Source organism: Equus asinus, chromosome 5 (genome assembly GCF_041296235.1).
Source record: "Equus asinus isolate D_3611 breed Donkey chromosome 5, EquAss-T2T_v2, whole genome shotgun sequence".
Taxonomy (NCBI): domain Eukaryota; kingdom Metazoa; phylum Chordata; class Mammalia; order Perissodactyla; family Equidae; genus Equus; species Equus asinus.
Window position 1 is genome coordinate 101,299,204 of NC_091794.1, and position 26,900 is coordinate 101,326,103.

The 26,900-nt window shown below is 58.0% G+C and overlaps 1 protein-coding gene and 1 long non-coding RNA gene across 16 annotated transcripts in view; one reads left to right on the forward strand and one right to left on the reverse strand.

Moving 5' to 3' along the window:
• Positions 1-26,150, forward strand: LOC139045362 (uncharacterized). The gene is made up of 3 exons (XR_011503601.1): positions 1-6,063; positions 13,825-13,928; positions 19,903-26,150. It is a non-coding gene; the product is annotated as an uncharacterized lncRNA (long non-coding RNA).
• Positions 1-26,900, reverse strand: part of ARHGEF10L (Rho guanine nucleotide exchange factor 10 like) — a 155,058-nt gene that overhangs the window by 88,981 nt on the left and 39,177 nt on the right. For 12 of the 15 annotated variants that reach the window (XM_014836171.3, XM_070510924.1, XM_014836162.3 and 9 more), the window contains exons 2-4: positions 16,481-16,560; positions 11,199-11,384; positions 10,351-10,384 (exon numbers count right to left, since the gene is read on the reverse strand). In XM_014836171.3, the coding sequence (XP_014691657.2) occupies positions 10,351-10,384; positions 11,199-11,384; positions 16,481-16,517 (257 nt within the window). In that variant the 5' untranslated portion in view covers positions 16,518-16,560. Of the gene's footprint in view, positions 1-10,350; positions 10,385-11,198; positions 11,385-16,480; positions 16,561-16,645; positions 16,670-16,904; positions 17,041-26,900 lie in introns of those variants that run through there. The other 3 variants (XM_070510928.1, XM_070510917.1, XM_070510918.1) reach the window with 2 other exon arrangements.

Sequence of the window (26,900 nt, forward strand, 5' to 3'; positions counted from 1 at the left end):
GAGAATAATGCCAGTGAACCGGGAGGGAGAGGGAGGGTGCCGGGGGCCAGCAGGGACAAGATGGCGGTCCCTGAAGCGTCCGGCAGCCCCTCACCAGGGCAGCAGCGGGCACTGAGGGCCAGGAGCCACGCACCCATGAGGGCGGTGAGTCAGGAGTGCTGGGGAGGCCACGGCTGGGTGGGCCTTGGACCAGCCCCTTCCCGCTCCGTCTCCTCATCTTTAGAAGGCATGCAGGGCTGACCTCTGCTTTCCAAGAGCGTAAAGATCCAATGTGTTCACAGTGACAAGGATGGAGAGCTCTCTGGGCAAGGGCACCCTATCTTTCCTCCAGGACAGACCCCACGGAATCCCCATTCCCTCATTCTCCCACGTGCAAGATGGAGGCTAGGGCTGGGGACCCCACCTCCTGTGAGAAGCAAGGACTTGCCAAGCTTCACAAGACCCTGCGAGGAAGGCAGAGCTTAATCGCACACACCCCGGAGGACGGGCAGGACGCAGAGAAGGGAGACAGCTGGGGAACAGCAGACACCACTTAACCCGGCCGTCAAGTGAACACCTCCAGTGACATCACGGGGACATCGTGCACCCCTGAGAGACGTGATGAGAAGGTGCCTCACCTCTGCAGTGTTCTTACCCCAACCCCGAACCCCGGTCTAGTCACGAGAAAAACGCCAGGCAAGCCCGGATCGGGGGACATTCTACAAAATACTTGCCCGTTGCTCCCCAAGGCTCGCGAGATCGTGGAAACCAGGAAGGACTGAGAGAGTCACAGAGCAGGGCAGGCGAAATGACAACTAAATGCAGGATCCTGGATGGGGTCCCGGGACAGAAAAAGGACACAAGTAGAAAACCCAGTGAATCTGCACAAAGTGTGGCGTTGGGCGATTGGTATTCCCAGTTCTGACGAATGTGCCGTCCGTGGCTGTGTAAGGTGTTAACCACAGGCAGGGCGGGGGACGGGGGCATATGGACTACCTTTACAACTGTTCTGCAAATCTGAAACTATTCCAGGTGAAAGTCTTTTCTTTGTTCTTTTTAAAGCCCAGGCTCAAAAAAAGGCCACGTCTGCCAATCCGAGGGCAGAGGCCTTCAACCGTCCCAGGCGGCCACTGCTGCCAAGAACGACCTGAACTTCCTGCCCCCGACTGGAGCAGGTGTCCCCAAGCAGACGCGACCGCGATGGAGAGCAGGCCTCCCAGGCGAGGGAAGAGGAGCACAGGGCAAGAGATGAGGCTGGCAGCGCCCCTCCTGCTCCCAGCCCCTTCCCACTGCCCAAGGCCACGACCCACCCGGGGGGGGCAGCCTGTCCCAGCTGCTGCCTGGCTGGAGAGTGTAATTCTCCTTGTGAGCCAACGCTCCTTCCTTGCCAGGCCTCCTCAAAGGTTCCAGGTAAGAAAAGAGCCACAAAAAGCAGTAGGAGGCCCATTATCGCATTCTTATCTGAGCTTCCTGCACTTGTAATGCCTCTCAGCTTACATAGGAAAGGCCAGAGAACTAGGATGACACCAGACTTAGAAGGTGAGGCCACTGCCACCTAGATGCAAAGGAAAGGAGCCGAGTCTATGGAGGGGAGCAGAGAAGGAGGAGCTCCACGATGAAGAGGATGCAGGAGACAGATGGAAGGATCTCTCCCAGGCCCCCCAGCTCAGCGACAGTGTTCGCGACCAGGCTCAGGTCAGGTCCATCAGAAGGCCACCACGGAGTCAAACCACCCTCTGCGCCCACCTCCTCTCTAGAGACAAGCGGCCAGGGACGAGGGGAGAGAGAGTACCCTGGGACAACAGGGACCTGCTCTGTCCGGGTGGCCCCATTCTGTCAGCCCCAGCACACAGTGGACACTCAGTGACGACCAATGCTCCACTCTGGAGAATGGCAGTGCCCGGCCTGCCGCTGCTGGGACAGGCCTGTTTCTCAGCGAGTCTCCGTGGACAGCAGATGCCACAGGGTCCCTTCCCAGAAGCTACACAATAGTCAGGGAGAAGACCCCCAAAACCGGAACAGTCTGAGGACTCCCAGCCAGCGGGGCCCACACGTGCACACACGAGGCATTCCGGGGGCCTTTTCCAGGACGAGGCATGAAAAATATAAAGGAGAAAGAACTCCACCTTTGAGGACTAGAAAGGACCAGAACAACATTTGCCTTATAAGACCTGAGTCGAACCCAATCTGTAGCGTACAGAGGGCCATGGCAGCAGGGCTTGCCCAGGGTGGCCCTACTCAGAGCATCACCCCCCACCACCCCTAAATCCAAGAGACACAGAAGAAGCAAAAACTTTAAGCCCAGATGGAGCCTGCTGCCCAATTTGACATGTCAAGAAGCAGACACTCTGGAGCCAACAGACCTGGGATAAAACCACAGCTCTGCCACCCAGCTCTGGGTACCAGGACAGTCACTCAATGTCCCAGAGCTGCCGCGGAACGGGGTGAATAATCGTTTCTACTTCCTGTTGCAAAGACACGACGAGATAAGGCAGGTAAGGCACTTAGCGCCTCTCTTTGCCTCAGTTCCCATATCTGTGAAATGGGGCAACAGTACCTCGCTCTTAGGGTTCTAGTAAGGAGTAAATACAAAAGGCACAGGGTCTGAGCATACGATAAATCCTCCTGGTGGGTACCTCTTTCCCCCTCCCCAGTTACAGGGTCCCTCCCACCTGCATGCATTCACCTCTTCCCACTGCAGCCCGGCCATCGCTCACATACAGAAGGGTTTGGGGAGCCAGTCTGTTTGTCCTATGCCACCCCACGCATGGTCACAAATCCACTTACTGGATGGCTAGAGGGGTGAGGAGCCCCAGGGGAGGAGAGGTCCCTGACTTGGTACCCACAACACAGTCCTCCCAAAGGGGAGTGAGCACCAAGGCCCTCACCATCTCAACACAAGAGCCTGGCCCCATAGCCATAGATGCCCACCCAGACCCCATCCGGCCTTCTGCTCTGGGCGCGCCACCTCCCCTGCTGACATCTCGAGGGCCCAGGCTCAGCGGTCAGACCACGGACAGGCACTGCATCCCCAGAAACAACGTATCAAGAGCCATGCGGGGTGTCGTAGAACACAGGTTCCCGTGGGAAAATACTCACAATGGAGAATGAGGTCAAAAAGCGAGCCGCGAAACAGCATGTGCAGTAAAACCACAGTTCTATAAAAACCCATGTACACTCGCACATGTGCACAGCAAAGGAGCTGGACAGAAACACACAGCGCAGAAAGAGAGCTTGCTTTTAGCCCACCATTTTCCGTACTTTCCAATTTTTCTACAATAAACCTATATGACTAAGAAAAAGAAAGAGAGAAAAACACATCTCAGGAAACATTAAGCAATGCCCCCGCCAGTGGGGGGCCCTCGTGCCCCGCAGTCTGCCCCAGACAGGCCGCACCCTTTGGGGGCAGTGACAAAGAGCAGCTCACTGACGGACATCTGATCCTTACATCTGATTTCCCGTTCTAGAGAAGAAACGGAGGGTTAGGCAGATGCAGCCGTGGGCGGGTCCTGGTCAGGGAGCTAAGGTACAGATGGGGCAGATCCAAGCCAGATCCACGCGGGAGATGGGAGCACAGGGGGTTTGAACACTGGTTCTGAAAGCCAACTGGGTTTCACTCTGGTTCTGCCTCATCTCAGCTCTGTGACCTTAGGCTGAAGATGCGTCCTCTCTGTGCCCAACTCCACATCTGTAACGTGGGGATTCTAATCGTGCCCACCTGTAAGAGTGTTGCGAGGATTAATGAGATGGGGCAGGCGAAGCCCTTGGAACAGGGCCTGGTGAATAATAAGCGCTGAATGCATGTATTACTATGTGGCTATGGAGCCCGTACACACAGCCAGCCACATCAAATAGTACAATCTGACCCGGAATGTCAGCCCCCGAGGACGGGAGCTGTCTGCCTGGGGCTCTGGAGTGCCTGGCATGTTGGAGGCGCTCAGTAAAGATGTGTAGGATGGAAGGATGGAGGACGGAGGCAAAGGGCAGGGGGAGTCCCAGCCAGCTGGCAGAATACTAGCCAAGGGTGGGCCCCAGCACTGTCCTGGGTAGGCAGGGGGCTACAGAGGAAGATAACCAGAGCCCCTGCCCTCTGGCTTTGAGCCCAAGCGCCCCTGCCTGCCATCCCAGCCCCCTCGGACCAGTGATTGCATCTCTCTGGGTCTGCAGAATGTGACCCAAAGCAATTCCCTCTTTCCAGGGCTGTTTTATTAGTCTCTTACTGCTGCTGGGACAAACTGCCACAAACTTAGTGACTAAAAACAAACAACACAAATACATTACCTTACAGCTGTAGAGGTCAAAAGTCCAAGATGGGTCTGACTAGGCTAAAAGCAAGGTGTAGAAGACAGTGCTGTGCTCCTTCTGGGGGCTGAAGAGGAGAGTCCGTCCCCTTGTCTTTTCCCAGCCTCTGAAAGCAGCCTGCATCCCTTGGCTCGTGGCCCCCTCCTCCACCTTCAAAGCCAGCAGTGTGACATCTTTCGATCTCTCTGACTCTGACCCTCCGGCCTCCCTCTTATAAGAACCCTTGTGATTCCACCGGAGCCCCCAGATCATCCAGGACAATCTCCCCACCTCAAGATCCTTAACTTAATCCCATCTGCAAAGGCCCTTCGCCATATAAGGTAGCGTGCTCACAGGTCCTGGGCATTAGGACACGGTAATCTTTGGGGGAGGGCGCGTTATTCTGCCCACCACAGTTGCGAGAATCAAGATGTGTATGGAAGAGCTGCATAAACTGTAAAGTCCGTGCACATATGAACTATCAGCATCACGCCTTCCTGCGCCAGGCACCACAGATGAGAGATGAGTAAGGCCAAGTCCTATGCCTGTAGGACGCAGGGAGGGACGTCACGGGATTCCTGAAAGGGGTACTCGATGCAGCGAAGGGCCACGGGTACCTTTCTCAGGGGAGAGACCGTGTGGCTTTTATACCGGGTACGCAAAGGGTCTGTGAGCCAAAGCTCACAGCTCTGACATGGAAACCACCTGAAACCAGGGGTGGAAAAGAGAAAAACAAAAACAAAATACAGCTTTTCCAAGTGAGGGACTGGCAAGGGGCCAGAGACAGGTCTTTAATAGAAAAAGAGGGCTGTCCCCATGTCCCTCCCATACGGGACTCCACTAGGGGAGCTGATCTCTGCCAGGCCTCGGGTCCCACTCAGACGCTGCAGGACAGGACCCAGGAGGCTATGAATGCTCCAGATGGCGGGAACGGCCAGTTTAGGACAAGCCCTGGATTCCACACAACCCGGACTGGGTCTGCAGTGGTCTGCAAAGCCTTGAGCCATAACTCCATGACCGACTCCCCAGGGAGATCTCCCTCCGGGGCGGGGAGCTCCCCCAGCCTTGTCGAGCTGCCCCTCCCAAGAGCCCCCACGCTCCCCATGCCCATCAGCCTCAGAAGCCACAAGGCCACGGCCAGGTTGCAGGCAGGCCCTCTGGTGCCCTGTTTTCACCCTGTTCAAATGCTGCCTCCCTGGGCCTGGCCTCCTCTTGGCCTGATCCTCTCAGCACCTGGGACGTCCAGGGACGATGGGTGGCCTTGGCCCTTCCGGGAGTCCAGCTACCAAGTGCTTCCCTCAGGATCCAGGCCCAGGTGCGAGACGCTGGCCAGTGGACAGCACAGTCCATCATGTCTGGACAAGGCCAGGAAGGAGGAAGACTGGTTTCTCCAGGGAGCCTCTGAGAGTACCCGCAGCAGGGCCAGGAGCCAAAGGCCTGACCCACCAGGAATGCTGAGGCCGGGGGGGGGGCCCTCTGGGATGGCAACAGAACTGGGCAGCAAAAACAAACAATTCCAGAGGGCGCCAGAGTCCACGGCCAGTGCAGAGAGCTGAGAGGCACAGCCTGAGTCCAGGGAAAACATGGGGAGCCTGCGACGCGCACGCCCTTGTTCCCTGCGAGCACGGGGCACTCAGGACTGCTCTTTAGGCACGACTCCCCCAGCGAGAGCGCGGGGAGGCTGTAAGTGTGCGGGCTGCAAAGTCCACCAGGAAAGGCCAACCCTGCCGGCTCCGCCAGATGGCTGTGGGGCCAGACAGCCGAGCTCCAGCCCTGCCATTGACCAGCTCCACGAGATCTCAGGTAAAGCACCTCAACTCCCTAAGCCTCAGTTCCTCATCTGCAAAACGAGCATAATCAACAGTCCCCGTCTCCTAGGGGGCTGCTCCCATTTCAAGGGAAGGGCCTCACCCAGATCACACACAGGCAGAGTGAGGCCACTCTGGCTCCCCAGGTGGGGTCTGTGGAACATTCCACCAGGAGCTCAGAGAGCGTCTCCTAGCAGGCAGAATGCTTACCCCAATAAACACACACACAGTCGGATTATTCCTGTGAGCCGGCCACACCCTCCCCCGTGAGCCAAAGCCTGGGCTTGGCCCTGCAGTCCGCAGCGTGTCCCTGGAGGGTAGCGTAGTGAGTGGTCAGACGCCTGGCCTCCGGTCGGCGAGGCCCTGGTTCTGGTCTCTGTTCTGAATGATCAGGTACTATCTATATGGAACCGTGGCCCCCCTCAACTTCCCTGAGGCTCAATTTCCCCTCCTGTAATGTGGGTGATGGCAGTACCTACAGCCTAGAGACAGGAGGAGCAAACAGGACTGGGCATGTAGCTCGGTGTCTGGTACCCAGACAAGCAAGGTCATTCTTCTTACTATTATTGTTTGCCATTGTTATTGTTATCTGGTAACCAATGTTCCCACTGAGGAAAGGGAAAGTGCCACCTGGAGGCTGAGCACTTGGAAGGTTGGTTGTGCCCAGCAGCAGGACAGACGACATCCCAGCCACCCTCACTCCTTGGGATTGCTGAGCAGGGTGGCCCAACCCTAAAACTGCCCACACCCCCCCCCCCCCCACCGGCCTCAGCACCACACGCCCCCAGCAACTGCCAGCAGCTCTGTTCACCCCGCAGCAGCCTGGCTGCCTCCTCTGGGCAACTCAGCCAAGCAGGCGAAGGGACTGGGAAGTCCACAGGGCTTACAGCCAGAGGTGGGCCCAATGTCCCTGCCGAGGTCCCCTGGACTGCCGGTCAGCCTCGGTCAGCCTCTCTACCACCCCCAGCAGATGGGATTCGCTTCCTGTGCAGACTCGGAGAGGTGGGGTAGCGGGTCAGGGAGAGCCGCATCCCACCCAGGTCTGTCTGTCTGTCTGTCTGCCCAACCAGCTCCCTCTAAAACGAATCTAAACCAGGGCCCAGAAAAACAACAGCAAATAGGTTTGGAGCAGCCAGAACGCGCCGGCCAGACTAAGCATTGCGTAAACATTAACCTATGTACACCTCACAGAGCCGGGCAAGAAAGCAGATCTATTATCCCCATTTTACTGATTAAGAAAGTGAGGCTGGGGACGGGAAGAAGCTTGCCCAGTGACGCACAGCTAGTGAGGAGCAGAGCGAGACTTGGAGCCAGCTCTGTGTGGCTCAGGGACCGGAGGCCCTGGAAGACTCGGACTCCAGCCCTCACTTTCCCCACCTCGCTCCTGCCTGGGGCGCTGGGAAGTGGGGATGAGGCCTGGCCCTGCCCCCTCCCCTCCCGCCACTGCCGAAGATGAGCCTGATGGGAGGGAGGTCACTTGGAGGCAAAGATGAGCCTGATGGGAGGGAGGTCACTTGGAGGCGGCAGGCAGCCCGGCCCGGATGTGGGCTGTTGTTCTAACTGTGCCTGCGACCCGAGCCCACTTCCCTGGAGGCCAGGTGGGCAGCCAGGACAGCCCAGGGCCGTTTCCAAACCTCAGGGCAGGAGCCGTGGAGGAAATGCAGTGACAAGAGGTGAAACGTCCTCCTCTTGGAGATTGCCTTTTGCAAAGCAGTGTTTGCTTGGTGACTACCTTTGGGGAAGTTAAAGAAAAGAAAAAGAAAATCAAGATTTTTTTTTTTCCTTTCTCTTGGAAAACAAGTAGAAGGAAAGTGATCTGCACTGATTCTCTCCCACAGGAATCACCCAGGGAAGCAGCTGGAACTTAAGTAAATGGAGCCCGGGGAGGGAGGGAAAGAAGCCGGGAGCAGCGGCGAGAGCACTGGACAGGGAGTCAGGAAGCCGCCAGAGCCTCACTGTGCAACCTTGGGCAAGCCCGCCCCTCACTGTCCCCATCTGTCAAATTAAGGGGCTGGAATGGAGGCCTCTGAGGACGGCTGGTGATCAACGCTCTGCAGGGCCTCGTGTGCCGTGAACGTGGCCCCACTCAGGGGACTTCCCAGCGATGCTTATTCACGCCTGGCGATGGTGAGATGCTGCCCCAGTGATCCAGGCCCAGCCCTGGAGTCCGGAGTCCGAGGCCCTGGGCACACAGTCTCGGCCCCTCTGGCCCCGTCATACTGGAAGCATCCAAACCAGACAGGAGGCGGGAGCAGAAGTGAATGTGAAGTGCGTACTTAGGAACAGCTGGTGTTTCCCGCAACCAGCCTCACTTATTCCTCATGAAGCTTCGAGGTGGTTATTATTATTTCCATCTTACGGATGGGGAAACTGGGGCTCACAGAGGTTCCCAGGCAGCTCAAAGCCACCCAGCTAGTGAGGGGCTGAGCAGGGAGTGGAATGTCCACAGCTCACGCCCCCATGCCCCCAGGAGATGGAGTCAAGGGGGCTGGAGCAGCTCCAGGGTGAGGATAGAGGGTGGCACTGGGGGGCAGAGCAGGAGGCAGTGGGTCAAAGGCAGGGGCTCGCCCCTCTCTCGGAAATGCCCGGCCCCTCTCAGCTGTCCTGACCCAGTGGGCTAATGAAAACAACACAACACCGTACAGCACCAGCTCTGTAGGAGCCGCTGCATCACGGCCCCAGCGTGGCACCAGGCACTGGCCAGGCACACGATCTGGCTGCAGAGTCATCAGGTCTCCGGGACACACAGAGAGAAGGCGGGCAGGGACAGCTCATGCTGCCACACTCCTGACCCCAAGGTTGGGAACAGGGTCTCCAGGAGGGTGGCCTGAGAGAATCAAGAGCACCGGACCCCAGGTAGGGGTGCACCTGCTGGCTGCCCACACGGTATCCCACCCCACCCCAGCCTCTGCTGAGTGGCTTCCTCCATGTGGACCTCCCCAGCCCTCCCCTCTCCCACCAGTGAATTCACACTCACTTGCTCAGCCAAGACGCCTGCCTGGGCCCCCTGGGTCAGTGTCCCAGTTCCCTGGGGTTCCTTTGCTGTCCACTTGTCCAGACTGAGTTTCTGGCAGCTTCCTTCCTGGCCCACCCCGGAGGGCTAGAATCGCTGGGAGATCACAGCCATCTCAGAACTCCTCAGCCCAGGGGCAGGGCTGTGACTCACATCAGGTGCTAATCAGGGAGGAGAGGCCACGGGCCCCTACTCCTGGCCTTAATTACACAGTGGCAGGGTCAGCCCACTCCAGATGGCAAATGAGCACATATCAGGACTCCTGGCATTGGATTTGAATCCAGGACTGCCATCCGCTGGCTCCAGGTGCCCCGGCCACAATCTACATTTCTGAGACCTCCAGCTGGGCCACACCTGCCTGGGAATTAGCCCCGTCTCAGCGCACACCAAGAAGGCACTGGGAGCCTCAAATACCACTCCCCCCACCCCGGGGTCCCTGGCCATAAACCCCAGGACCTAGATCCACCACTAACACTTCCCTTAGAAGAAGACTCTCTGAGCACCCAGGTCCCCAAAGCCAGGCGGCGAGCAGCAGGGAACAAAGCTCCCAGAGGCCTCAGCTCTCACAGCCTCCACACCCAACGCACACTCCACCCCGAGCCGACCACCCAGGACCACAGAGAACATGCTAAAAGCAAGTGCCTTGATCAAGCAAGGCTGGTTCTTTGTTCTTCTGGGGAGGAGGCAGTGGCCCATTTTACAGATGAGAAACCAAAGCCCAGAGAACTGTGACACACAGGGACCCACGGCCGGGGCTGGGGCTGGAGGCCGAGGCGGGCATGCCAGCATCCAGGCATTTAGCCACTAGGCGCCCTGATCACACAGGCTCCCAGGTAGAGAAGGGCAGAGTCTCCAACGACAGTCACAGGGGATGGAGGTGTTGGCAAAACAAACAGTGAAGGCAGAGACAAGCATCGGGGGTGCAACCCAGTGGGGTGGGAACTGCATTGTTTCCATTTTGCACAAGAACAGACTGACACTTGGGAGTTTATGCGACTCCTTCAAGCTACACAGCTAACAAGGGGCACAGCCAGGCTGTGGAGCCAGGCCTGCATTCTGCTGTTTCACAGGCTTGTGGGCAAAATAAAGGAAGGAGTAGCATGAGTTTAGGCAGTGACCTCTTTCCTCTGGGCCAGGGATCTGGAACTGTGTCCTCCTTAGGCAAAGGCCTGTGCGGGGCCCTGCGGGCCGCAGCGCCCCCTCCCACACCTCCCGCCCAGGGGCCCCTCTTTTTCCTGCCGCCAAAGCAAAGGAACGAGGCTCACTTACTTTGTCTGGGGCGGTGCAGCCGCTGGGTCTGGGTCTGCAGGAGAAGAGGAGAGGGAGAGCCCGTCAGGCCAGAGGCTGGCCAGATAGACTCAGCCCATCCCCGCCCCCTTTCCCAGCCTCCCTGGGGGGCAGAGACAGGGCCTGGCGGCCTGGGTGCCTGCTGGGTGCCTGCCTCCCTTCCCCCAGCCACTGCACTGTCATTAAGCTCCTACCTGTCCTGCCTGCACCACCTCACCCCACCCCCACGGCCCACATCCTAAGTCTGACCGGAACCAGCCGCCCTGCCTGCTCTGGGCCTGCGCCCGCCCCCCACCCCCCAGCTCCTCAAGGAACCCCTTGTCCCCAAGCCTGCGGGAAGTTCCTGTTAATCCAGTCCCGAGTCTCTCCCAGATGACAGAATCAAGAGTCCAGAAGCTGCCATTTAACACCAGCCTTATCAGGGCCCTTCCGCCCCCAAGGCCGCCGGCTCCCCATGGCCGACGGGAGGGGGCAGCTCTGGGAGCCTGCTCCTCTGGCTGGGGTGATTGCCTGGGAGAAGCTGCAGGGAGGTGGGGGTGTTGCACAGACACGAGCCCTGGGCACAACTGGGTCCAAAGCACAAGCCAGGCCACTTCCATTTACGATGGGCCCAAGTGGGCCACATGCTACAGGAACGCTAGGAATCTCCGGTTCCCAGGGGAAGCAATGGAATGCAGCTTCTTCCCAGCGGTTTTTCCCTTCCTGCTTTCTGGGGACAGCGGAGAGGCCACAGGCATCACTGGGGGCCTGGAGCTTCCACCCAGCCCTAAACTCACTGTAGCCCCAGAGGCCCGGAAATGGGAGCACCCGAGGCTCCCAGAACACCTTACCAGTGACAGGGGCGGAGTCCAAGTGGATCAGAGGGGCGGCTCCATCCTTCTCTGGAGCAACCCCTAGGACGCCTGGGCCAGCGCTGGTGTCCTCGTCATCGTCACTGTCGTCAAACTCAAAGGCCTCTCCAGGGTCGTCCTCCGCCTCGGGGGAGGTGCCTGGGCCTCCGGGAACCAGCTGATCTCCTGGAAGGGAGGGAGGCGTTTAGCCGGCTGCAGGGTCTCCTCTTCGGGGTTTGGTCAAGGGAGGTTATGCGAGCAGCTCAGGTCTGAGTGAGGACCCAAGGGCAGTTCCCAGAAACTAGATTAAACCCGTGCCCAGGCCAAGTGGCCCTCCTGTGCCTCTGCTGGGTTCTGTGTTTGGGTTGGGGGTCTGAGCAGACAGGCAGTGGACAGAGGGGAGGGAGAAAGCGTCCATGGTAAGCATACACACACCTGAAGTTGACTGTAGGTCTTTCATATTCTTGTTTTCTATTTTGCTATTTTGTAAGAGAAGGGGCTTTTTCAATGCATCTGCGCATGTGCATGTGGGCACACATCTTCCTGCGTGTTTCCGTGTGCATGCGTGTCTGTGCATTTTGCGGATGTAGGAATGGGCACATACAGGCTCGTTCTGCATGCTGCACTTTATTTGGTCTGCGTGGCGGTGTGAAACACAGCTGCCTGGAAGAGTCTGGAGCCTGAAGGAAGCCAGCTTTCAGGCTCCAGGGCGCCTACTGGCCAGGGGTAGAGATAGAGGGCCGTGCTCCCAGCGTGGAGGTCTGCCCGGCCGGGCCTCACACCCTGCTTCTCCTACCTGGGAGATCCCCTTCATGGCCACGTCCTCCTGTCACCCCTCAAAGCTCAGCTTTAGCAGGGAGTGCCCCCACCACCCTAAGTGAAGGCGGTCCTGGCCCCCTTCCCTGTCTTTGCCCTTTGTTTCTTCATCTGTTCCTAGAATGTGTAAGGATGCTTTGGGCTCCCCCTGCCAATCTCGGATCCCTAAGAGCAGGCCCTCCTACTGTTCCCTTTAAGGGGACAGGTCCCGGCCTGGCCCAGCGTAGGAACTAGGCGACTCTCGTTAAATGGGTGAAGAGATGGCTTATCTATTCTAAAGAGCATCTCTCCTAGAATCTGAGCCTGAACAGAACCTCAAGTCCGCTAAGCCACTCCCCCTTCCCACAAACCGGCTCCAAAACCAAAGGGCAGTGTGGTCTGGTTTTAACAGTCTATGAGGCTGACCAGCCCTCCTTGGCTGGCCGGGGCCATCCTGTCGCGGCTCATGCCATACGGTGCAGAGCATGAGCTCTGGGCTCAGCCCGTCCTGTCTGGGCTGCCTACCAGCTGTGTGGTTCTGCGCAAGTCACTTCACCTCTCTGAACCTTGGTTTCTTCCTCTGTAAACTGGAGAATAAAGACAGCACCTACCCCATAAGCTAATGTGAGTGTAAACTGAGATGTGGGTCAGGGTTTCTCAGCTCACCGCTGTTGACATGGGGGCACGTGGTCTTTGTCGTGGGGGCACGGCAGGATGTGAAGCTGCACTCCTGGCCTCTGCCCACTAGACGCCAGTAGCACCTTGCAGCTGTGCAGAAATGTCTCCAGACTGCCAGATGTCCCCTGGGGGACATAATGGCCCCCAGTTGAGAACGGCCGGGGTAGCTATAGCACCTGGCGCAGGGCCTGGCACGTGTAAGGGTGACCCGAGAACATCTGCTGCTGTCATTCCTGCCCCTCCCGGCCTGAGATGCTCGAGCACAGGGCCGCCTCATCCACGCGGACCCAGCCCCAGCAGGCGCTCTCAGGTGGGTGGATGAGTGAGTTGGGGGGTGGACGGAGCAGAGAGATGGAGGGAGGGACCAGCAGACGGACAGATGGACACAGCCGATTCCAGCAGTCTCTGTGCCCAGAAGAATCCAACTCCTCCCCCACAGGGACCTGGGGGTTTCTGGAGCAGAACATTTTAGGTACAAATGTATCAAATTCAAGAAGCCCCTTCCCCCAGCTTCCTCTGAGGATGGTGACCACACGGGGCCACTGATGTGGGGGCCAGCCCCCCTCCTGGGAGCTCTGGGGACCCGGGGGCCGGCGTCAGCAGCAGTGGACTCTGGGCAGATCTGTGGCCTGTGCACAGGCTCCTTCTCTGGGTGCAGAGAAGCCAATTCTGAAATGTGCCCCACACGGCTGCCGCTTCCAGCCTCACAACCCCCTATTATATACAGTGAGGCCACCGAGGTTTCCAGAGGTCAGGTGATACGCCCACAGTCACACCGCTAAGAAGTGGGGAGCCGGACTTGAACCCAGATCTGTCTCAGCTCCCCTTCCAGTCGCGTGAGCCCTTGGACCCCTGGCCCCGTGGGGGTGAATCAACAAGGAACCCAGGGGCTTCCTGAGTCGGAAGCCAGATCAGCGGTTTTCAAATCACAGTTCTCAGCCCACTGGCGGGTCATGAAATCAATTAGGGGATTCCCAGGCGGCATTTTCGTTTGTTATGAATTGCTTATTTGAGACATTTTAACTTATTGTATTAAAATATTAATGAAATCACATTTGGTACTACTTTTGACGTGGTTTTTGACACCTGTTTCAGTTATGGATACATAATATGTGTGTAGGATCACCTACTGCTCTCTCCTCGCTCCCTCCAGTCCAGCCACATGGGTCTCCTTGCTGTATCATGGATGGACCAGACGTGCTGCTGCCTCAGGACCTTTGCACCTTCAGTCTCAGGACCCGGAATGTTCTTCCTCAGGTATCTTCTCCTGCTGTCACCTTCTTCCAGTCTTTACTATATGTCATCTCCCTGTGAGGCTGCCACCACCAAAACTGGCCCATCCTGACCAAGGGGGGCTTCAGTGCCTTGGTCCCTGCCCTCTGGAATCTGCGGGGCAGGCGATGGGGGAGGGTTTCCCTTTGCACCTGGCTGGCACCATTGTAGTAACTACAGTTTCAGTCAGACCACCTGGGTCCAGACTCCAGCTCTCCCATAGTCCGGCTGTGTGAGCGTCAAGCTCATCCACCCCTCCGAGCTGCAGTGTCCTGATCTGTAAAATGAGGACAATAATAGTACCTACCTTACAGGGTTGTTGGGAGGGTGGAATGAATCAACACCCATAAACCTGGGGCCAGGAGGAGGCTCACTAAAGGGCAGCTATTCTTGCGATGATGACTCTGCTTATCATCATCGTCGTTGCATCATCATCATCATCACTATTATTATGATGATTGTCCTGAGTCTCAGGCCAGCCCCTGACTCTGGGTGAGGTGGGCAGGCCTTCCCCACTCACAGGCCACCCGGCGCACAGGCTGTGTCCAGGGACTCAGGTCACCTCTGCACCTTGTCCCTTTAAGAGGACAGTGGCTCCAGTGAGCACATCCATCAACACAGCCATGCCCGCATCCCAGGGACTGTCCCCAGCAGCCCCTGCGCCAGGGGGTCCAGGAGAAGTCAGATAGGGCCCCTTAACAGGAAGGAGCTCAACGCGTGGTGAGGCAGGCAGATAGGGGAGGAGGAAAACCTAAAACCCCAGAGACTGAGCCGGTGCTGGAAGAGACAAGGGGGCTCAGCCCGCCGCAACACTGCGTGCGGCTTCGGGCACAAGGCTGCCCTGCACAGAGCCTTGAAGGATGAGCGAACGTCTGACGGGCTCGCATGGGGCCGCGTTCCGGGCTAAATGCCACAGCAGGTGCAGAGAACGAACAGCAAGTGACCCAGCGGAGCTGAAGGCGGGAGTAAGGATGAAGGGAGCTCTAAGGTGGCTGAAGAGGTGTTTGGGGGAATGTGAATTTCATTTGGTAAGACCAGGAGAAGCTCTCAAAGGATCGGAAAATGGCAAAGGGCCTGGTTGGACCAGATGATACGAGGCGGCAATATCAGACACAGCTGGAAAAATACATGCTCATCGCATGTTTGCTGAATGGAACTGAATCCATTTAATCACAAAACGATTTTGTTCTCACTCTCCATGTCTGGCCCTCTTGGTCGGGGGGAGAAAGGGTGCAGGGTGCTCACAGCAGCAGGGGCCAGAGCAGGGGGGCATTCTGGGCCCCAAAGTCACGGTCATGAATCAGGAGACGCGCTCGTCCCCAAGGCTCTGTTCCCAGGCTCCAGAGACGCAGGCAGTCAGACATCTATCCTTATCAGAAGGAAAAATCGGGAGGCCCCTCCCTGGATAATTGAGAGCTGAACTGCACCCGTCCCACCCATCTGTGCAGGTGGCACCACTGCAGCTGGCCACACACGCCTTTGACGTTCCTGGACACGCCCCATCCTCGGGAGAGCCAGCCCCAGCAAGTCCAGGAGGCAGGGGACCTGGGAGGCCACCCAGCATGGTGGAGAAGGCAGGCCCACTATGCCGGCCCCCCACCCTTTGGAGAAGAACCCGGAGGAAGACACGACTCCCTGGACTCTGCCTGGGGCTCAGAGCAGAGCACACACAGCCTGTCCTGCCGACACCCCACAGTGATCACAGCTCCCATTCATTGAGCGATTGATTACCACACACCGGGCATTACATATATTTAAACCTTGCGACAACAGGGGAGAGGGTGTCATTACTACCCTGTGTTTATGGGTGACGAAACTGAGCCATAGAGACACCAAGTTACTCAGCTAAGCTCCCAGTGTCAGTGGCAGCATCAGGCTGGTGAAGAAGCCCTGGCTCGTGACCACTCTGCTATCTGCCTCCCCCAAGGGGGGACGAGAGGACAGGAAGCTGGGCCCAGTGGGTGAAACGGCAGGGGTCCGGCTCCTCCAGGGTGGGGCCTGGATTCCACCTGCAAGGCCCCACTGCTAGGCTTGCCAGACAAAATACAGAACATCGCATTGAATTTCAGATAAATGACAAATCGCTTTTTTAGCATAAGTAGGTATTTTTCTTCTTTTTTTCGCTTTTTGTTTTTTTTGCCGTTTCTGGCCACCTTACCACTGCTAGTCGACCTGACCTTAGTACCTTAACAGATGGAGATGGACAGCCCAGCCCCTTCCCCTCAACCGTCAGGGCCCCACCCCCAATTCATAAGCTTCACCCCCCAGCACAGTGCAATCCCCAGATGGGCTCTGCCCCTCTCTCTGGGGATCTCTGGGAGACAGGCAAAGAATCAAGCCCCGTCTGGAGCCTACTCTGTGAGGAGGAAATTACCATTTCCACCTTGCAGATGAGGAAACAGAGGCAGAGGGGTGAAGTCACTTGCCCAAGGGCACACAGCTAGCGGCCAGCGCAGCCAGGATTCACACGGGTCGGCCTGCTCCAGAGCCAGTGGCCCATTCGGAGGAGGGACAGCAGGAAGCCTGGGGTACCGTACCTCTGGCAGCCTGTGCAGGAGGGTTGGAGGAAGCCATCAGACAAGGTCGAGCTCAGACCAGCGCCGTCCCAGCCGCTCGCCTGTGAAAAGAAGCCAGAGATCGAATCGAACGGCATTCAAGGCTGATGTTTTGGCAACAGAGAAGGGTGGTCACCAGCTCACGACCTGTGCGTTCCCGCCTGCCGGCTCTCACACTCCTTTCTCAGCAGCTCTGGGAGCACAGGACAGCTCCGGAAAGGGCCCAGCCCCCACTCATCATGAATCATTAACCCAGAAAACCAGAAGCTGCGGGACCATAACCCCATCTTCCCAGAAAGCCCCGCAGCCTCAGATCTTCCAAAAGGAAGCAAAAGCCCCAAGCTAAGGGACCCTCGGGAGCCTGGTGGGTCCAGCTAGACTACCCCCGTCGTCCCCTCTGGCTTACAGGTGAGGCTCCAGCCCCCTCCAGACCAGGATCACACTCAGGCCCCCGGGTTCCAGAAGCTGGATCACGCCTGAACCGTCATGGCCAGACACTTCCTCCTTTGGCTGCCCAGTAACCACGGCTCCCTCGAGTCCGGCCGCTCTCACCAGGCCCCGCCTGCGGCCTCGCTGAAGGCCATTCACTCTCTCTTTGTCTCTCCCCATCCTGCCCCATGGGGGTGGCCAGCTGGCAAGGGGCCGCCGGGCCATGGCACACGGGTGGAAGGAATGAAAGGGCTGCAGGGATCCGAACTGGTGAACCCCAGGCCACTGAAGTAGAAAGTGCGTACTTAACCACTGCGCCACCGGACGGCCCACCTTTACTTTTATTAACTGGCTTCCTAAACAAAAATGGAATGCATGTAAATAGCAATTAATTGGTAACAGCAAATATTCACTTAGTGCCTACTACATGCCTACAGACATTATTCTAAGCACTTTAGCGATAATTTTTTTCTTAAGTATTAGCACCTGAGCTAACATCTGTTGCCAATCTTCTTTTTTTCCCTTCTTCTCCCCAAAGCCCCCCAGTACATAGTTGTGTACTCTAGCTGTAGGTCGTTCTGCCTCTGCTATGTGGGATGCCGCCTCAGCATGGCTTGATGAACGGTGCCATGTCCACGCCCAGGATCCAAACTGGCAAAACCCGGGGCCGGAAGCGGAGTACACAAACCTAACCGCTCACCCACAGGGTCGGCCCCTACAAATAATATTAACATATATTAATCCAAATTATAAATGAGAAAATGAGGCCGAGAGTGGTTAAAGTAAGTTGCCCAAGATCACACAGCTAGGAAGTGGCAGAGCCAGGGTTTGAACCCAGGCCATGGGCCCCAGAGTCTGTGCTCATTAAGCAACCACCATGTCTAGTGCCTCCCCAAACCCAAACAAGACAAAGGGGGTACAATGAAAAGGAAGTCTCCCTCCCACCCCAGTTGCCCTGATCCCCTGGAAGTGACCACTGTTCCTGGTTCCTTAAGATCCTTCCAGAACTATCCCAGGTATCGCCAGCTCGCACCTGGATATGTGCCTCATTTTATGCAGGAGGAAGCACACTGTGCTGCGGCTACGTTTTTTGCTTAAGAACCTCGGCGACATTTCAGAACATGGGCATCAGTCTCAGTTTTCCACCTGCTGCAGGTATTTTGGGGGGATACGCCATGATTGACGTAATCCCTGCCAAAGGACGCTGAGGTTTCTCCAGGCTTTTGGTGGTATAAACAAGACAGGGACCACCGTCCTGCACACACAGGGCCTCGGGCAAACGGACGCGTGAACCTGCAGGGCGCGTTCCTAGAGACGGATCTGCTGGGTCAGAGAACAGAACTGCATTTCCCTTCTGACAGAGGCACACTGCTCTCCACTACGCGTGTGACAGTGCCTTTTAGCCCCACACTGAAAACTCTCAGGACTGAAATGTTATCTTCAGCAAAGGGCTTGGGAAAGCAAACGAAAATGTCCGCGGAACCCCTGCGAGTGGAGAGCTCAAACGAGAGTGCGCGGCATCCTCCAGCAGCTCCCCAGCCCCGTGCGCCCGTTCGGAACCACTCTGGAGGGAGCCGGGGACTCAGAGCCATTTTACAGAAAGAAAAAGGAGGCACCAGCCCAGGCTCATGTGCAAACTGCTCCTTAAACACAACTTTCTGATAATGCGGAAACCCAGGAGACTTCCCTCCAAGCCAGAAAGTCAGGTGTCCTGCCCTTCTTCCGCACCCTTCAGGGCCGACTCCCGCCCTCCACCCCAAGCCCAGGGCTGTCCCTAGGAAGGAAGGGAGACACCGACACAATCGGAGCTCGAAGCCATATGTGCATCGTTCCATTTACAGACAGGAAACCAAGGCTCAGAGAAGTGAGGATTTGCCCAAGGTCACAGAGACAAGGGAACAAGGTGACAACATTAGGATTCTATGAGGGGCACTGACCCCAAACACGGTCTCACTCCTTTTAATCACTGCCTCCCTGGACTTCGGGGCTGGAATCTGGGGGCACCTGCCACAAGTTAACCTGGGGCTGGGAGGTCCCCAAGCACAGACACAGACCCGTGAGCCCCGTGCTCACTCATGGGCCTGTGGCCACAATTTTCCACAAACATGTCCCTAGTCTCAGAAGGATGTGGGTGAGGAAGCAGGGATGGCTCAGAGCAGCCCACTGCCACCGCCAGAGGCCCTGGTGGCCCAATAGTCAGGAAAGAGTTCAAGGGACCTGACACCACCAGGGTCCCCGCACTCAGGGGCTATGACACCTTGACAACTGAGTAGCTGCTTAACGCCAGCTCCAGGCCTCAGTTTACTCATCTGCAAAACGAGGATTAAAAAGTACCCACCTCACAGCGTTATTAAGAAAATTAAGAGTGAACACGTGTAAAGCTCACGGAAGGGTCCCTGGGACACACTGGTCTATGACTGTCATTACACTCGTGGCACAGCTGTGAGGACCACAGCCCCGCCTTGGGAGTTGGGGACCCAGGTGGGAATCTCAGATCCACTGGCAGGCGAGCCTCAGTGTCCTCGTCTGTAAAGTGGAGGTCCCACAACCTGGCCCCCGGGGCTCCCAGCAGCACACCTGAGGCCAACCGCAAAGCCCCAGGCAGCACTGGTCAACACAATGCAGGACAGCAAATAGGACCCTCTGTCTGGACTCTGCACCCCAGGAGTGTAAGCCCTGAGGGAGGTTCACGGGGGGACCCCGAGAGCCTAAAGCTTCGAGCTGTGGGGACCTGGGGGCAGCGGGCTGGGCAGCGGGTCCACCTGCTGGCTGGGCTCTGCCCCATCCTCTCCATCCTCCCCGTGTGAGCTCAGGCCTCTCTGCACCCGCCCTCCACCCGGGCACAGTGGGCATCCCGCCCCTGCCCAGTCGGTCCCACAGGCCGCCACACGCACGGAGCCGGGGCACGGGTGCGAAAGCGCTGAGCAGACAGGAGAAGTCATTCAGCTGTTTCCTTTCTTATTTTGATTTTTAAGTCTCCTTGAGCTAGGCGTGGTCGAGAAGCTTCCAAGGTGGGAGTCTGAGCCAAAAGAAGTGTGTTGCAATGCCCCTGAAAGGAACCTCTCTCTGAAAAGCAATTCAGAACCTTCCTGCCGGGACGGTGGCGAAAGAGGCCGTCCAGCTGGTGAAGAAGAGGGACGGAAGCCAGCAGTGGCCCAGGGAGGACAGAACCACGGGCATCCCGCTGTGTTTGAAAGCACGCGGACAAGGAGGACAGGAAGGAGCCTCACTGAGATGTTAACGGTGTCTGCTCCAGGAGCAGGGTCACAGATTTTCTCTGTACCTTCTTTCTGTTTTTCCGAATTCTCCAGATCTTCTACAGTGAGCATTATGATGAGATGAATGAAAATAAGCAGCCTCCTTTCTAGAAAGAAGACTATCCCAAAAGCATCACAGCGTGTCGGAACCAGAAGGCAGCTACAAGACGGTGTAGCTCTGCTTTCACGGATGTGGAAACTGAGTCCAGAGGAGGGAGGGACTTGCCCGCAGCACCACGGTACTGGAGAGGCGGAATCGCGACGGCCGTGGTTAAAAGGACGCGATCAGGTGCTAGATCTGAGTTCAAATCCCAGCTCGGCCACGCGCCGGCAGTTCACTAACACCTTTCTCACAATTGTCTGTGCACAGGGCTCCGGGCCGATGCAACGAGGGCGGAGTGCCATGTGCGAGGTATTCCGCACAGAGTGAGCGCTCGGGAACAGGAGCTCTGTCGTCATTGTGACATTAACAGTGCTGTGCTCGGGTGGCAGGGCTATAAGAGATTTTCTTCTCCTAGGGGTCATCTCTTTAAATACGACAGCCAAAGGGCTGGCCCCGTGGCCGAGTAGTTAAGTTCTCGCACTCTGCTTCGGCAGCCGAGGGTTTCGCCAGTTCAGATCCTGGGCGCGGACATGGTACCGCTCATCAGGCCACGCTGAGGCGGCGTCCCACATGCCACAACTAGAAGGACCCACAACCAAGAACATATAACTATGTACCAAGGGCCTTTGGATAGAAAAAGGAAAATAAAATAAAATAAAATCTTTTTTTTTCCTTTTTTTAAATTTATTTATTTATTTTTTTTTTTTTGAGGAAGATTAGCCCTGCGCTAACTGCTGCCAATCCTTCTCTTTTTGCTGAGGAAGCCTGGCCCTGAGCTCACATCTGTGCCCATCTTCCTCTACTTTATATGTGGGACGCCTGCCATAGCATAGCTTTTTGCCAAGCAGTGCCATGTTCCGAACCCGGGGTCCGAACCGGCAAACCCCAGGCCTCCGAGAGGCGGAACGTGAGAACTTAACTGCTGCGCCACTGAGCCGGCCCCTAAAATAAAATCTTTAAAAAGGACAGCCAAGACCGGCTGGGCAGGCAGCCCCTGAACTGAACCGTGCTCTTTCCAGCCACACCCTGCAGAACGACTTGCAGGAAGATTTTCAACCACGCTGACAGGGCGAGACGCAGAGGAGCAGGTTGGGGCTGAGGGTGTGCCCCAGAGGATAAGCTCAGTGACCCTGACCACCCAGCATCATCACCTCCCTCCACCCTCGCAGCCCTGCTCACCACAGCAGGGGTCTTCTTGGCTCTAATTTAAGAAAGCAAGCACTTACCAGTTCTTCCTCCCTCTGGGGTTCAAAGTCCACCCAGCCTAGAGGCCCAGTAGGAAATGCTCCCCAGCCAGCTCCGGCCCCACTCCCTCCCTCTCCTCCCTAGCCTGTGAAACTCCCCCATCCTGAGCCATCTCCCACCCCAGTCCCTCTTCCTGAGCGCGGCCTGGAGAAACACACCTGGGGGGCGTCGGAGGAGCGGGGAGGCCGGCCTCTGGGGAGAGGCTGGTGGGGCCGGGGAGAGCGGTGGGGGTCGAGGCAGGCAAGAAGTCAGTCCCGGAAGCTGGGAAAGCAGCAGATGCTGGCACATCCGAGCCGGGCAGCCTCACTAGAAGGGTGGCTGCCACCCAGCCTCGCATAGAGGGAGACAAGGAACAGGTTCGGGCCCAGGCACCCATCCCAAACCAGGCCTCAGAGGCACCCGTGTCTGATTCCTGGAAGCCAGGGAAAAAGCACAGGACAGGGGAGGAGGCCCAGGGCTTGCGCTGGTCAGGACCGGAGCTCCTCCACGAGGGGGTGCACCCTCCCAGAGGTCTCTGGCTCCCAGCCCTGGCCAATGTGCTCTTGGCCGACCCGACCCCATCTCTGCTGCCACAGTGACCGCTCCACGACACACACCCCCGGACTCTCCCTCATTGCCTTCAGAAGGAAGTCCAGGTCCTAAGCAAGGCCCTCCACGATGCTCCCCTCCTCCCCACTGACCTCCAGTCCCAGCAGCTGCCGTGCCTGGCTCCAGCTCTCAGGAAAGGGTCTCAGGCCCATGACCTTGACGACCTCTTTTACATCTCTGGACCTTTTGCTCAGGCTGTCTGTTCTGTCCAAGCAGAATTCTCTCACATAACCAGCAAGCAAACTCCTTCTCAACCTTCAAAACCCAGGCCCGGTTTGTCCTTCGTGAGGCCTCCCCAGATCCATCTCACGCAGTGGTCCCCAAGCCTGGTTGTGGAGCTTTATAAAAAGTGTCCCAGGCCCCCAATTCTGGTTCAGTAGCAGAGCTTGAAAACTCTATTTTCAAAGAGCTCAGGTGATTCTGGGACACGTACGGCCTCTGTGATAACTGTCCCCTCGCTAGACTGTGGCCTCTTCTCATCCCGGGGACTGGAGCACCGGCCGACACGCCAGACAACGGCTGCCGAACTGGACTAAACCCAGAAGCTGAGAACCTTCATCTGCTTGGGATCTGCTCACCGTGGAACCCGTGAGGCTGGGCGTCCCTGGGCCTGGGGCTCCCTGCCTGAAGAACGGAGGGCCATGGGCCCCGGTGGGGACCTCTGCCCTCCCAGGTGTCCGCTGCCCTGTCCAGGAAAACCAGAGCCGGGGGGAAGCAGAGGGGATGCAAGCTGGACAGTGGGCCCGACCAGGAAGAGGGACCCGCAGCTACTGTGTGCAGGGCGCCGGACGCCCCCAGCTCTGCCCTCGGAGGCCCTCATGGCCACCTGCTGGAGACTCCGGAGGGAGACGGCTCCCAGAAAACATCGGTGGAGCCACAGCAGGAGGAACACGACCAGAACTCAGAGCCCCGGACAGAGAGATGGGAGATGCGTGGCAAGGGCTGAGGCTGGGGTCCGAGAGATCCAGCTCAGACGCCGAATCCCCAGTGGTGAGACGCCGGGCAGGCGTTCAACCTCTCCCTGCCTCCTGTCCTGTCCGTCAGATGCGGATGTAAATGAAACGACGTCTGACGATGCTGGTAGGTTCTTAACAAAGGTTCGTTCCCTTCCCAGAGCTCCTGCCGCTCCTGGAGGAAGACGGCTATGCCATTGTGCAGACTCTCAACTGAGTGCGGGCCGGCCATCCATCAGAATACCAGCCCTGACCTTTGTGACCCTTGTCTCCCTTGAGATCACAAAATTATCATCTTCGAAATGATAATAGCTGACGTCTCCTGACACTGCCATGCACCAGGCCCCGTGCTGAACATTTTACAGTTTTTGTTAATTTAATTCCCCTAGCAGACGAGGAAAACCAGGCTGAGAGACTGAGGGACATTCCCAAGGCTGCCCAGCTCCTGCACGGGGAGTCACCGGGCTGCGAGCCGGGAAGCCAGGGCAGGAGGCTCCGGCTGGTCCTCAGGGGACCCCAGCACAGAGCAGGTGCTGAGTAAGCAAGTGGCGTGAGCGCAGGGGTGAGTGGGGGGGCACTCTCCCAGGCCCTCCCCAGCCCACGGCAGGAGCCTCCGAAGAACAACGCAAGAGGGACAACAGAGCCAGTTCCTTCCCTCGCCTGGTGGGCGCCAGACCATTCAATGGGCTTCCTAAGGCGGGAAGGGGGAGAGAGGCTCTGAGAGGCGCACCCTGCTGGCTGCGGGCCGTGGCTGAAGCCTCAGACAATGGAGGCTCTGTCCAGGGCCCAGAGCTGGCGTCCCCCGCCCGCCTCCCCTTCCCCTTCGACCTCCCAGGGGTGCCCCTGGGTCAATGACGCCCAGGCAGGACAGGTGGGGAGCAGCCCCCAGGAGGAGGCCTCTGGGCAGAGGGGACCCCTGGGGGCTGTTGCCTGGGAAACCAGAGCCAGCCTGGAGAAGCTGCTGGACTCCTGTGAAGGGGGCTGCTGCCAGACTGGACCCCAGCCCCTCCTCTTTCTCCTCCTCCTCCTCGTCACAGCCCCCAGGCACATTAACCCCTTTGTCCCCAGCGACCCAGCCAGGCAAGGGGAGTCAGGAAGCTGAAGGGCCCGGTGACACCCTCCTACTATTGGTTGAGCTGCCCGCCCTCATCTCCGGAGGGTCCCAGATCCTCGGCCACATCCTGAGTGGCCACTGTGATGGGGCCCCATGGCACACACACCTGGAGGCTGGAAGGGGACTGCACTGACTTTGTGACACCCCTCACCTTTCTGAGCCTCAGTTTCCCCATCTGAAGCCCACCTCTCAGCAATTCGGTACAGCGCGGCTCTAGTATTTTCATGCTGGAACCAAACCCAAGAGCTGGGTGTGTTCCCTCCATTCCATAGACAGGGAAGCTGAGGCTCAGGTCGGCAGAGCGACTTGCCCGAAGTCCCCCGGGAAGGATGAGGCGGGACCAGGAAATGACTCCATGCAATCTGACAGAGCTGCTGCAAGGGCAGGACGGATGGTCCAGGCTGCAGAAATGGCCCAGGCGCAGGCAGAGAGGCCAGAAGGAGCGGGGGCTTACAGGGAGGGCGCCTCGCGGGGAAGCCTGCAGTTGGAAGTGGGAGGGGAGCAGGCACAGGTGGGACCCACCTCCCCAGCTCCCCTCCACCCCAAGCATCTCAGGGAGCCAAAGGCAGGCCCAGGATTGCTCCCGGCCACTCAGCGAGCTGACCTAAAGCCTCGAGGAGAGCCAGGCAGAGGCAGGACTGCCTCATCCTCAAACGCCCGGGTAGCCCAAGTGGCCACCCCAGCAGCACTTAAGGTGGCCTGGGGCACAGTGAGACCAGGTCCCACCATTGGAGGACTCGCACGCAGACTGGCGTCCAGCCCCTCTGTGACTCTGACTCACCCTCCCTAGCTCCAGGGGTCAAGCTCACCTCCACCAGCTCACAGAAACAGTCGCTCATCCTTTCCGCCACTCAACACACAGGCGACCCACACCTGCTGCGCTGCTGGGGACCAAGGAGCCAAAGAGAGTCCCAGGTCCCTGTCCTCAAGCAGCAAACAACAGGCGGCCGGACGTACAGACCTGCACCTGCACCTGCACGGCAGGGCTGGCCCGCAGGTGACTCCACGCGCGTAAAGTGGGATGAGGGCCTCGCCCCCATTTCTGACCGGGCAGTGCCCCTGGGTCAAGGAGGGCACAGAGCCCACAGGAGCGCGGTGGACTCCAGGCCTGTGTTTCACTCCAGATCAGAGCCGAGGGCAGGGGCTCTGGGGTCAGACTCTACTCAAATCCTATCTTCAGGACCTCCAAACGCTCCCAGGCTCGGGACTCTGACCTCGTCTGGCCCTGTGCCTCCCTGGGCCATCTCACCGGTTTTGTGGCTTTTAAGACCATCTCTACAGCAATGTCGCCAGCCCTCCTGAGCTCCAGACTTCTGCCCAGAAGCAAGCCACTCAGCCTGTCCGCTCCAGGGTCTCCTGGCATCTTGAACTTAACATCCACGCCAAACCGCTGATGGCCACCTCTGCTCCTCCCAGGCTCCCCTCTCACCCGAGGGCAGCTCCAGCCTGCCAGGCGCTCAGGATAAACCCTCGGACTCGTCCTTGACTCCTGCTTTCTCTCACAGCTACATCCTGCCCATCAGCAAACCTCATTGGCTCTACCTTCCAAATACGTCCAGAATCTGACCACTTTTCGCCACTCCCCTGCTGCCGCCCTGCTCCAAACCATCATCACCTCTTACCTGGACCATTACACTAGCCCCTGACTCGTCTCCTTCCACCTCCACCCCCCACCCCACATGCTTTGTTCTCGACACAGCAGCCAGGTTACTCCTCTGCTCAAACCCTCAAATGCTTTCCTACCTCCTTCAGAGTGGAAGCCAGGGTCCTCACCTTGACCTACAAGGCCCTATAGGACGTGCTCCCTACTACCTCCTTGACTTCAGATCCTCTCTCCCCATGGCTTACTCTACCCTCATCGCGAGGACCACCGCAGCTCCTCAAACACCCTACCTCAGGGCCTTTGCACTTGCTGTTCCCTCTGCCCGGAACACTCTTCTGCAGACATACACATGGATGGCTCCCTCACCTCCTTCAGGGCTCTGCTCAAAGGTCACCATATCAGAGAGGCCTTCGCCAGCCACTCTCTTTAAAACAGCACACGTATCTCCATTGGGCTTCTTTCCTTGACCCTGCTTTCCCATCTTTGTGGTATGTAACACCTCCAGACATCTGTGTACTCTAGTTGTTTGTATCAGTCTCCTCCTACTAAAAGGTGGACTCAACAAAGGCCGGGGCATTATCATTGTTGCTCATCGCTCTCTCCACGGCCCTGGATGAGTGCCTGGCTCACAGGAGACCTCAACGCACACTTGCTGAAGGAATGAAGGAATCCCTGGTGCCACGCGGCCCGGGGCCAGTCCCGCCACCACCCTCTGGGAGGGGAGCAGGCGGCCAGGACCCGTGGGGCACTCACTCCGGGCTGTGCCTCCTCTGGCCTGAAGTCAGCCTGTGGCCCGGACAGCTCCTCCCAGGACAGCTTCACAAACAGATTCGCTGCCAAGCTGTGCAAGAGGCGGCTCCCCAGAACCAGTGTGGGAAGCGGTCTGGGGCCATCGCCAGGTTGGGATCAGAAGAAGGGGGTGGGGCAGGGCAGGAGGAGGGACTTGGACTATTTTTAAAAACTTGCTCCCAAAAAGTTCACATTCTTGCTCTGATGAGTCAGAAGCATGCGTCCGGAAGAGGGGACAGAACCCCCAAGCCCCACGGGCTGCCAGCCGCAGCCACTCTGGCAGGCAGGTGCACACGCTGGCCCCGCCACACAGGCAGGTGA